We start from the raw sequence: 11,619 nt of genomic DNA, 5'->3' as shown, positions 1-11,619 counted from the left end.
CCCTTCTCTGCAGCACTCCCAGGCACACATTCATTCATGCGTTCCCTTACATGCATTTACCCTTTCATGCTCCACTGCCTGCCATGGCCCTGTGGTCACTGTGTGTATCTAGCAGGATGCTCTGCTGAAACACCCCACCTATGTCTCTTGGGAGAATTGGTTGCCCCGCAGGAAATGCAGAGCAGTGTGCTGTTGTGAGGGTCTTTGTGTTCCCATCTTCAGGGTTGCCTTCATCAGAGACCAGGGCTTCCTCTGGTTTGTCTGCTGGACCCTTGTTTGCAGAGCACAGTCCAGAACTGGGGGTGCAGAGGGTGTGCTGTGGATGATGGTGGCATTGCCTTCCGGTCCACCATCTCCTACTTTCTGCAGGAGCCACCTTGGAGATCACCTTGGCTCAGTCCCCCTTCCTTGTGGCCTGGGTGGGCCGAGTCCATCTGACTCACTTGGTAGTGGTGGGATAGGGACTGAGCAGACCTCCATACAGGAGGCTGAAGGTCTGCCTGAGGGCTGAGGGGGTGGCTTCAGCAGCACGACTACTTAACAGGGAAGCCCACTCTAGGGCAAGGCATTGTGACAGCCATGCAAACCTTGAGGAGACAGCAAGGGTTTCTCTGAGTGGAAAGCAGAGTTTCCTCTGCGGTGAAGGGAAGTTCCTCTTGCTTTCTTCTTGTCGCCATTCAGCAGGCTGGCTGCAGGCAGCTGTAGGAGGAACAGTGGCAACCCTTTGGGGAAGGGTCTGCCAGCCCTGGGCCAAGCCATATTCCCAGGCTATCTGAGCCAAATATGGGTGCAAGGGCAGCTTTCCAGTCAGGTTAGCAGCTGCTGTAAAACTGGGGCAGAAGGTGCTGTAGTTGGTGGAAGAGGCTCTGTAAAGGAGAGAGCTAATGTAGGTCTCAACTGACTCCGAACACAGCAGAGCCTTCTGCAGCTCTGGTGAAGGGGAATCTGAGCAAGGTGTTCCTCTGAGCCCTTCGAGCAGAGCTTGCCAGAAAGGTGCCCGTTTAGTGCTCTCCAACATGTTTCCCTTAAAGAAAGATAGACAAATGCACAAGCACTATACATGAGAAGATGGTGTTTTATTCAACTGTTTAATACAGCTTACCTCAAAACTTCCTAAAGGTTTGTGCATACCAGTGCTAAAAGCGATAGTAACAACAGATGTGTAATCTGTTCACTGTCATTTGTGTGCAGCCTTTCTTTTCACTTTGTGACCACTGTAAGAATTTTACACTTTAACCATTATTTTTTTCAGTAACATTTTCATGTAGAAACACAGTTGTCACCATAACCTGCTGGGGAGGTGTTTACAATGCAACTGCAATGGGTTTGCTCACTGGTACAACCATGGAGAACCCAAGAGCAGGCTTAAGAGACCTGCCCTTCTCTGCTGTATGTGCTTGAACAACTACAATTGCCGTTACTTGAAAGTTTATCTTTGAAGATGCGGTGCTGCAGGAAATGGTGGACTGCCTTATACTAGATCAATTTTCTCCTCAAGTCACAATGTGAGAATAGGCTATTGAGAGCTCTGCCTGAGTCAGGCAGAGGTAATGTGACCTCTTCCATATTGGCTGGTCTTTTTCGCAGGGCCCTTGAGTACTGTGAAGTTCACCTGTTCATCTCCCTGCTAGTGGGATGTACTTCAGAAGTGAGGTTAGCACATAATTCCTGATGCCACAGGAGAACTGACATTGTTTCGACACTGCTTAAAATGTGAGTTGGAGGGTAGAGCAGATTTTAAAATGTGCACATGATGATGATCATGCTTACGTGACATTGGTGTGTATGGCTTTCCTACTTTCAGGCCACAGAACTCTCTAGGAACAGAAATGTCATGGAGCACTGTTATGGGCCCGCTGTCATGTTAAACTATGACAAGACCTCCTAGGCAGCAACAGGCTGTCTTGAGTCTGCTGGGGCTTCCCCGCACACCAGTTTGCCGTGAAAGAATTAATGATGGGAAAAACTGCTGCTCTTACTTTGAACCAAATTATCATCAAACTGCCCTGATCTGTACAGTTTCTGCGTACTTGCAGTTCAGGGCAAGCTCACCAGCCATGTTTGCTCTCTGTACACCTGAAGGCATTTCATCTCTGAAAGCCCTGTAGATGCAGGTGGAGGAAAAATACCAGAAAGCATAGTGCAAAGCAAAACACTACATTTCCTCTAGCCTTGCTAAAAACAAAGAGCAATTATGCAAACCAGCTCTTTCCCTTACTCTGGGGCAGTGGGTCTCCTAGCTCCCTGAACCCACAAATAGCCATACAACTAGCTGCCCCGGAAAAAAAAGAAAAAGCTATACCTTCATCCTTACAAAGCAGTCTGGTTTCTCTCCCCTATGTGCCGTCACAAGAGAGACGCCATCCCTGCAGATGGTGTTTTTCCTTAAAGGGAAACATTTGCATAGTCAGGCATTCAGTTCATCAGCCACTCACAGGCGATCATGACAGCAGTAAAACAGATCAAACGAATGGGGAAGGATGTAACTGGTGTCAGGAAATAACTCTGTGACAGCCAAATCTTTTAGTCTGTGGGAGAACCTCCTGGCATGAGCTGTGTTGGGAAGATGAATGTGTTGGCTGGATGGGCGGATGTCAAACAGCAGGAGGACAATGTTGCAGCCAGACTGTCCAGCACTGTATGCCCACGCTGTTGGATTGAGGTCTGCAGCCTCCACTGGTCCTACGTGCATGTCTCCAGTGGCTATGGCCACTGAGTCCCATGGCTTCCTTTGGGCATGTCTGTACCAAGCTGAGCTAGTGAAATGGAGACCTGCTTACTGACATGACACTGCATTTATTTGGCTGCACTTCTTTCCCTGACCCTGGTACCCCAGTCTCATGCCTGGCTTTGTGCACAAGATGCCTGCAGTCATTTTTTTTGAGAGAGAGGTGGGAATGTCAGGTTCAACGCACTTAAGTTTATCCAGCCACACAGGAGTGACCATCAGACAGCCAGCATTCACGAATAGCTGCTTAGTGAATCTCTACAAGTACGAGAACCAGGAAAAGCCAGGCAAGGTATCTGATGGGATTCGGGTGTTTGGTGGCTATTGGACCTGTTTAGTGAAGAATGAAGAAAGTTGTGGGGATGCTTGTGAAACTTGTAACTGAGACCACAGCAACTGTGCTACTGGGAAGGAAAGCCCCAGGCCAGTTCTGCCCTGCAGGCAGCCTTTCCCAGCTAGAAAGTGGAGATAGAGGTGGTGTTGTCAGACTCTATCCCGCTACCCTTCCTTGTCACCTCCAGGATCTCCTGCAGGGTCTCCTGCGTTATGCAACCCAGCTCCTGCAGGATCCGGAAGAAGTCATTACGGAACTTGACTCCAATAAAGGCATAGAGGATGGGATTGAGGCAGCAGTGTGTGAAGCCAATGGCCTCTGTCACCATGATGGCTGTGTCCAGTTGGTCTTCCAGGAGGCAGTTCTTGGTGAAGGCTTCTAGCTTTGTCAGTGTGTTCAGGAAGATGACCAGGTGGTATGGGCTCCAGCAGAGCAGGAAGATGCCTGTGACCAGGATGGCCACACGGACAGCTTTTTGCCTCTGCAGGCGCTGGGACTGACACAGTGCCCGGATGATGGCCATGTAGCAGTAACACATGACCAGCAGAGGCACAAAGAAGCCCACGGTGTGGTAGAGGAAGCGGGTTGCCAGCCACGCATTGTTTCCATCGATCCCAACCTCCGGAAAATAGCAAATACTGYGGTTGCTGTCGTCTCTCCAGACTTCCATGAAAATGAGATCAGGTAAAGTCAGAAGCAATGAGCTGAGCCAGACAGCCATGCAGGTGAGGTGGATGGAGCGAGCTCTGCGTTTGCGGTAGGTGTGGATTGCATAGACGATGGCCAGGTAACGGTCCACTGCAATGCACCCTAGAAGCATGCTACTGCAGTAGAAATTGATCTTGTGGACAGCACTGAGTATCTTGCAGAGGAACTTCCCAAACACCCACCCAGCTAAGCTCTCCACCACACTGAATGGGAAGGTGAGCAACAATGCCAGGTTGGCCAGGGTGAGGTGGAAAAGGAAGTTTTCTGTGGTGGTGCGTGACCTCTTGAACCTCTCTAAAATGACCAGGACGAGGGCATTACCCACAGTTCCCAACACAAACATCAGCAGATAGATGAGGGGCATGAAGACCTTTCTGAAGGGGTCTCCCTGGTTGCCAACCACAGATGAGGTTGGGTTGAAGCAAAAGTAGCCCTCCAAAGAAGGGGTGGTGTTCTCAGCTTCGTAGTAACCGCTCAGCTCCACCTGGCTCTGGGGAACAGAGAGAGTCTTGTTAATGGAGGGGAGTTTCTGAACACAAGAACTCAGTCCCTCAGCTGCACCTGGCAGACCTAGAGTGGAGCATCCGCATATCCTGCAGCCCACCTGCATCAGGAGGAGATGCTGTCTGCAGTGTGATGACCTCGGAGGCCCCTCCACTGCCAGGAGCAGCAGGTGGAGAGGGTTTTCTCCCTGACAGCGAGGGCTGTTCACAGTCCATAATCTTTAACTGGAGTGTTTGGAGATGTTTTGGTGTCCAGTCAGATGATTAATTTCATCTTCTGGTTTTTGCCAAGTTACCTGCTGGTGAATTTTGCTTTCTCACAAAGAATGGAACCCTTGTCTACCAGCTTTCCCCATTTTTTCTACCCATTTCTGACACGGACCACTTCTGTCCTGCCTGCTGTCTACTGTCGGATATAAATGTGGTAGGATTCACCGCACAGCACTTATGTACCTCAAATTCTGTGCCATGAACCTGTCCCCTTCTTCTCCACAGAGGCCTGGATGCTGCCTAGGACAGAGCAAGGTGAGGTGGGGACCGCAGCAGCTGTCCTATGAGATTCCTTTCAACACACTCAGGAAGATGTGGGACAGGTGTTAAACACAACGGGAAGAAAGCCTCAGAGGCAATGTTGTGCCACAGCTACAGGAACAGAGGAAGGAGAGAGAGATCTGTTCTATTGATAAACCTTCCAGTTCTGAATTAATTGCATTCAGAGCAGGAAAGGGAAGGGAAAACAACACTTGTATCCCAGGCTGATACCCAGCAAGGGAAGTGCAATAGAGCTGCTGCAGAGTCACCCTTGGCTTGCTGTATCCTCTTGACCAGCCTGTATTCGTGCTGAGGCTGTGGACAAGTCTCGAGTGCTGGGAAGCTGGAATTGCACTCAGGATGAGCTTCCTGGATGGTGGTCAAGCTCCAGCTGACCTTGCACAAAAAGAGAGCAGTGGAGGAGGCTTGTGGCAAATTGACAATTAGTGACAACTGGGAAGAGCTCAGCAGCAGTCACCCTGAGGTCCCCCACCCACACCCTCTCTGGAGACCTGTGCTGAGACTTCAGTGTTGACCACAGCGGAAGTCTCTGCTCATGTTTCATACCTTTCACTGCCAGCTGCAGCAGTTTGCACCTGCTGCTCCTTCCCTCATCAGAGTTCCTGTCTAAAAATACAAGTCCTGCTCTACACAGTTTTAGACCTGATTTGGGGGGGCGTTTGCTCACCCCATGTGCTACTAAGCAAAATTACTGTGACCAGCCTAGAGCCTTGCATTGTGCCTAGCTAGGGAAGGGTGATTTATGTTTCTTCTGTCTCAGGCAGCCTTCCCTGGGTAATGCACTGGGTGCCTCTGCACATGACTGTGTGGAGCAAAGAGGTGACTTCGCAGCAGCACTGCTCATCCTAACTGCTCTGCTGCTGAAACCATCTGCATGGCTCCAAGAGGAGCCTGGGCATACTGATGGGGCAGAAGCCTGTGGAGCATTACCAAACATGTAGAGCAGACAGCTGGCGCAGGCACTCCCCAAGTAGTGGACAATGGGAGGGCGAGTGAGTCTTCAAGAGAAGTGTGGAATAACCCTGCCCTCTTTCCTGGGACTCTACCCTTGGCTACTGCCAGGAAGAATGCTGGGCCAGCCTTTGCTATGACCCAAGCTGCTCTTGGTCTGTCCCATTCCACACCAGCTCTGCACACAGGGGTGTTGTGGCTGTGCTGTGATGCCATGGTGCTTCTTCTTGAACAGGTGAGAGCCAGTTTTCCTGGGGGCCAGGAATCCTCCCTGCCCAAAACCTCAAACACAGAACTGTCTTCCTTCCTCTAATATAACTGTGGGGCTGCAAGCCTTTGGTGAGAACCATCTTGTATTACCAAAGAACTTTTCTGGTGTAGGATATGATTTTGGAGACCAGAGATGGCTGCTAAAGACAAAAGCCTTAAGAAATCCCTCTCAGTTATTCTTCTCCCCAGCTTGAAAGTATTTCTTGCCTACTCCGTACCCAGATCTTTCATCAGGAGTTACCAACACACATAGAAATCTGTGACTGATGTGTTGGCCAGGGCAAGATCCTTGAATCTCTCTGAGAAAACCAAAACCAACCCAAAAACCTTTGCAATTTGGTGCAACGACCAAACCAGGCTGCTCAGGCTGTGCAGGTGACCGTGCTGAAAACCCCAAACAGATAATATGTTGGAATGGCAAATTTCACTGGGGAGAGGTTGGACAATTCCAGCTGTGAAAGGAAAAATGAAATTATGAAAAATGGCTGGGCTTGCTGGCCCGAGTGTCCATCCTCCCCTGGAGCCATGCCAGCAGCATTGATGGCAGTGGGTGGGCAGCTTGGGCAGTGTTCAGTGGCTTTGGTTGCTGATCAGTTTCCAGCATTGCCTTGTGTTTGGAGCCGGAAGCGCAGAGGCTGAGTGCCACTACCAGACACCATCTGAGTGCAGATGGGGAGCAGATAGGGAGGGCTCTTACAGTAAATCACTCACTGTGGGCAGGGGAAGTGTGTGCGGAGCAGCGTCCTGCATCTCTGAGTAGAGCACATGTGGGTAGGAGCGGACAGAGATGAGTTGGAGATAAATAAAAGAAAATGAAAAATTAGAGTCTGGGCTGAGAGAGGAAGGGTAGGGACCACAGCTACAGGAGGTGCACTGAATAGCACCTCAGCTCAAGCTGAGGCTTCTGGGGACTCTACTGCAATTCTCGTTTCTAGGACTGAAAGTGGGTGGATCTGGGATGGAATAAGTCAACAGTGTGCATGCAGAGAGACCTTTGTACAGGTCTCCTGCATGACAAATGCAGCAGATTTGGGGGTGGGAGAAAAAGTGGTGTCTCTTTCTGTAACAGAGCAGTCAGGTGCATGCCCAGGAAGGCAAATCCTGTGTACGTTTTGTTCAGGGATCCCTTTACCCCTATAACCTGTATCACAGAGTTATCCCAGTCTCTGCGTGTCAACTGTTTTTCTCAGTTCCCCACAACTGTCAGCGATCAAAACACTTGGCTGCAGAAGTGAAGCAGCTTGCGCACTGTTACAGATTTTCCATGTGAACCATTCCCTTCTAGTCCATGCCAGGGCTGGGAGCAGCACATTTCATTCCCAAAACCTAAAAACTGTAATTGCTCACATCACTGCAATTTACTGACTGGGCTTCTGCTCATGACTTCTCCAGGGACTGAACCAGGGAAATCCAGGAATAAAGACCAAGGCCTTTATTTCCACCAGTAACATGGTGGAAATACCATGTTACTGTAGTGCGGGTGCCTTTATGCTCTTGAGTCATGTTGGTCCCATTGCTATGGAAACTGGCCTGAGGAACCTCAGGGAACCTGCTGAAGATCTCAGTGGTTCTTCTGCAACTGTGTTTTTCATTGTCTAGTCTGCAGCTGAGGAAGCTTAGCAGCAAAGCATTTTTGCTATGGAGAAATGGGGTTACACTGTTGGACACGTTACTTTTCCGCAAGGTTACAGAGTTGAATGGTCTCGTATGGTATCAAAATTTAAGTGAGGGCCTCACTGTATGCACTGTTAGATACTGAGATAAATGCCCTTTCRGTGCAAACATTCTCATAATTTTTCCTTCCATAATTGCTCAATTGATCAAGCAATCTCTCTGCACAAGGCAGGGTTTGTGTTGCCACTTTGACAAGGCACTTTGGAGGCCCTTTTTTTTCAAATCTCTGTGGGTAGGTTGCTGCCACAAGCACCCAGTTTAAGTAAAGCAACATGAGCTATCACCGAAGCAAATACAGTGATGCTCATGTGATATCTGAGGCCCCTCTGTTCCAGAGAGGGAGCCAAATCTGGGAAGCCAGGAGACAGAGGTGGGAAACAACATATGTCAAACTCCTAACTGCAGAAGTCTGAGAAGAGGTCTAAAAGTCCTCCTGCYGTGGCACCTGACTGTGGGTGTTTAGTCCTAAAATCAATTGGGTTTTCCCTCCATCACATGGGGTCTTCTTTATGATGTGAAATAACTCACATCAGAGATAAAATCACTGAACTAAGAATAATGGAGAGTTTTGTATGCAAAGAAATAAACCCTGTGCTGCTTAATCCCAATTAAAAAATTATTCAGGTTTGCCACAAAGCAGCCACATGCTTATAGTGTGTGATATGCTGCGGCCAAGTGGACAGCACACTTCCACTTTGATGGTTTTCTGGTGGCGGGACAGATTTCCAATGAAGAGTTCAAGTAGAGGAATGAACCAGGCATGGAGATGAAAAAGGTTTGAGTTTGGTTTCAACCTCTCAGCAAATTTTAATGCTGCCACTGAACTTCAACAAAGGTCAGGGAAAGAAATGTCTTCTCCAAAAAAGTTCTAAAGGAATGACCACCATTTGCAAAGGATTTTTATACCGCRTGAATCAGAAAAGAAATGAGGGTAGGGCTTGCTCCCCACCACCTTGCTCTTCCCTGGTGCATAGGAGAAAGGACAAACAGAATATTTGGTAACAATTGAATCCAACATTTCTCTCTTTGGAATATCTAAACCTGCTGTCTGCTGCAGAGAGCCACTGTAGTAGAAAATAAATTCTGAAATGCAATATTTGAAAACCAGGGTAATAATGCTGCTGTATACTTCCCCTTGGATAACACAAGGGCTTTGCACACTGTGTATGCAGTCATTTATACCACCGAAGGCTGGTGAATAAAGTGCTGGCTCAGAATAAGTGTTTTACGCCCACATCGTGCTAATGGCTGTGCAGACATCAGGGCAGTAGGGAGCAGAAGCTGGGACAGGCTGGCAGCGCTGGATGGGACTGCTGGAGTCCTGCTCTCCAGATGAGTCATCTGGCTCTTTGCAGAGTCTCTGGTCTGTGTCCTCATGCAAGGACAGTATTTGGGCTTAGTGTTTCCCAGCATGTCTGCGCACAAGGTCCCGGTAGCTAGGCAGCTTTCCCCAGTGGAATATCCAGCACCACTGGATCACAGTGGCTGCAGCCACATTATGCTGGCTCTCAGCAAGCAACAGTGTTGTGCTTGTGGTCAAGTTTAGACTTAAAGGATGTAAGGGCTGATTATGGTGGCATAAGAAATGGCTCAAGCTCTGGCTCTGCCACCACGAGGGTGAAAAGATGGACAGCCAGAAACCTGGCCATTCAGCCCACCCCAGCTCTACCTGCCCTTCCTTATCAAGCAAAGCCAGGCCCAACTCACCAAGTCATAGGTCTCTGATGAGTAGCTGACAGGCCCCATGGTTTGAGGGGCAGGATCCGTCTCTCCTCCAGAAGTTTCTTCAAAAGTTCTTTTCTGGGGTGGAGTTCAGATTTTAAGTGAATAGGGAGGGACACAGAATGTATCAATAGAGTATTTGCAAGGCAAATGAACTCCAGGCATAGAGGACCTGATTGATGTGAAGAATAGCAGGCAGCTTTATAATCTTTTTACTAGTGCTGCAAGTTGATTTTTAAAGTACAGTTTGAAGAATCCATATTCTTTCGTTCTGTACCACAGAAGATCCAGAACATCTTTAGGTCTTCCCTGGAAACCTTCAGGGCTCTTGCCCACAGCCATCCCTGTTACAGGTGGTYTGAAAGGTTTAGGAAAGGGACCACAGGTAGCAGAAGCCTCCTGGATTCAGGCTCTTTTCTAGAGCTGTGCAGGACTTTGAAGCATGGGTATGGTCTGTATGATCATTGCCCTCTGCCTTAGGGTCTTGGCTGCTTTAACCCCAGTGACTTGTGGTTGTCTTCTGTTCCTTCTCCTGCTGCTTTGCCCTTCGTCTGAGCCTGGGGGAGTGTGAGGTGGCTTCCACAGGAAAGCAAAACCTTGGCAGCCGCTTTGTAAGACTAGAACAGGGCTAGCAGGGGCTGGGCAGCTGCATGACACAGCTTGATTGCACAAGGGTAACAAAGGAGAATTAAGAATTAGGATGTTGTCTGCTCGGGTAAACAGGCATTTTGTTCCGTGATGTCACAGCAGCAGACTCACAGTGAGAATGCCCCGGTCTGGGTCAGCAGAGTAAGATGGCATTGCAGCTAGCATTTTGGCAGAAAGCTTTTCCTATGTGACGAGCTGAGGTAGTTTGACAAGCACAGTGCTTGTCCTCCTCTTGTCTAGGCAGAGCTGCACCAAGGCCTCTCTACCAGCAATGACTCTGATGGGACTTTGGACTGGTGAAGAAGGAGGTGGTGTTATTCAGATAAGCACTGCTGGATTACCACTCCTCCTACTTCTTAGATCCCAACTTGCCGGGCACCTACTGCCCCGAGGATCTCACTGTCCTCCCCTGCTGTGAGGACCTTTACGTGCATCTCCATGTGCTCCTAAAGGAGACTGAGAGGAGACGGGATGGAGAGCAGCAAAGCCGGACGAGACCATCAGGAGCTCACACTGTGCCTCACTCACATGGCCCACCTCAGGGAGAACACATACTGAGCAAGCCCCGTCCTGAAGCCCTGCACTGCAAAGGCTGAGGGGTAATGTGAAGAGTCAGGTACCACTGACCCTGTGAGATGGAGAGATTAGGGAGGATGTTCTCAATCAGCTAGACCTGGAGGATGGAGCACTCAGCCTCAGGGACTTCCTTTAAGGGCCAGCAACGATGGTGCCAGTCCTGCCTATGCCTTTTGCTGCTGAAGATGGATAAACAACCACCTGGAGACAGCTGTAGATGTGAGGAACTAGATGAAAACTGAAATGCGAGCCAAAACGCTCTTCCTTGTCCTTTTGCATGCATTTTGTAGAAACATTTGAAGAAAAATTCGTCTACAAAGAAGTTTTGGAACTACCAGCTGTATAAGTGCTAGTGATTACATTCCCATTGTGTCTCCGTTCGTCAAAATCCATGTATAAATAACATCCGTCTAAAAAGAAATGTCAATTCCTAGTCTGTTACGATCGGTGGTTACAACTCCGTACAGGTTGTGGATCAGTCTTTTATTGTTACGTTTGTGTTGGCTCTGTTTTAATAACTACATAGCGAAGCCCCGTAACGTTTCCAGGCGAAACGACGTTAAGGCACGAGCGAGGCCTGAGGGAACGAGCCAGGCTGAGGGACGAGGGGCGGCCCCGAGGCTCCGTCCCGACGAGCACCGCGCCACATCACACGGGCACCGCGCCATGGGTGACGCGGCGCGCACGCCGAAGCGACGTACGTACGTACGTACGTAGTGCGTGCGGGCCGGGGCGGTGCCGCCCGCCGGGAGGGGGTGGGCGCACGGGAGGAAGGAGGAAGCCGCCATCTTGGAGCGTCGAGTCGCCATAACAAGGCACCGGGGGAGCGAGAGGATTTTGTACCTGGGCGAGGGGGAGCGCGGCTGGTGGCGGTGAGGACGGGCCAGGGCGGGCACGACTCCTTGGGATCCGGGCGAGGGGGCCGCTGCCGGCGGGCCGCGCCTCGCGGCCTG

At 49.8% G+C, this 11,619-nt stretch overlaps 2 protein-coding genes across 2 annotated transcripts in view; one reads left to right on the top strand and one right to left on the bottom strand.

Moving 5' to 3' along the window:
• Nucleotides 1-998: 998 nt before the first annotated feature.
• CXCR5 (C-X-C motif chemokine receptor 5) lies at nt 999-9,554 on the bottom strand. Its single transcript, XM_057379030.1, has 2 exons — nt 9,428-9,554; nt 999-4,260 (listed from the first exon to the last, which is right to left on the bottom strand). The coding sequence occupies exons 1-2, from the start codon at nt 9,464-9,466 to the stop codon at nt 3,184-3,186; spliced, it is 1,116 nt and encodes a 371-aa protein (XP_057235013.1). The 5' UTR covers nt 9,467-9,554; the 3' UTR covers nt 999-3,183.
• Nucleotides 9,555-11,409: 1,855 nt separating this feature from the next.
• DDX6 (DEAD-box helicase 6) overlaps nt 11,410-11,619 on the top strand; it is a 16,106-nt gene continuing 15,896 nt past the window's right edge. The window contains exon 1 of the mRNA XM_057379028.1: nt 11,410-11,538. The gene's annotated coding sequence lies outside the window, so the exon portion shown is untranslated. The remainder of the gene's footprint in view (nt 11,539-11,619) is intronic.

This window comes from Malurus melanocephalus, unplaced genomic scaffold (genome assembly GCF_030028575.1).
Source record: "Malurus melanocephalus ecotype Western Australia unplaced genomic scaffold, MMel_1.1 scaffold_382, whole genome shotgun sequence".
Taxonomy (NCBI): domain Eukaryota; kingdom Metazoa; phylum Chordata; class Aves; order Passeriformes; family Maluridae; genus Malurus; species Malurus melanocephalus.
Note: the sequence above shows the minus strand (reverse complement) of the source record. Positions and strands in the feature narration are given on the sequence as shown.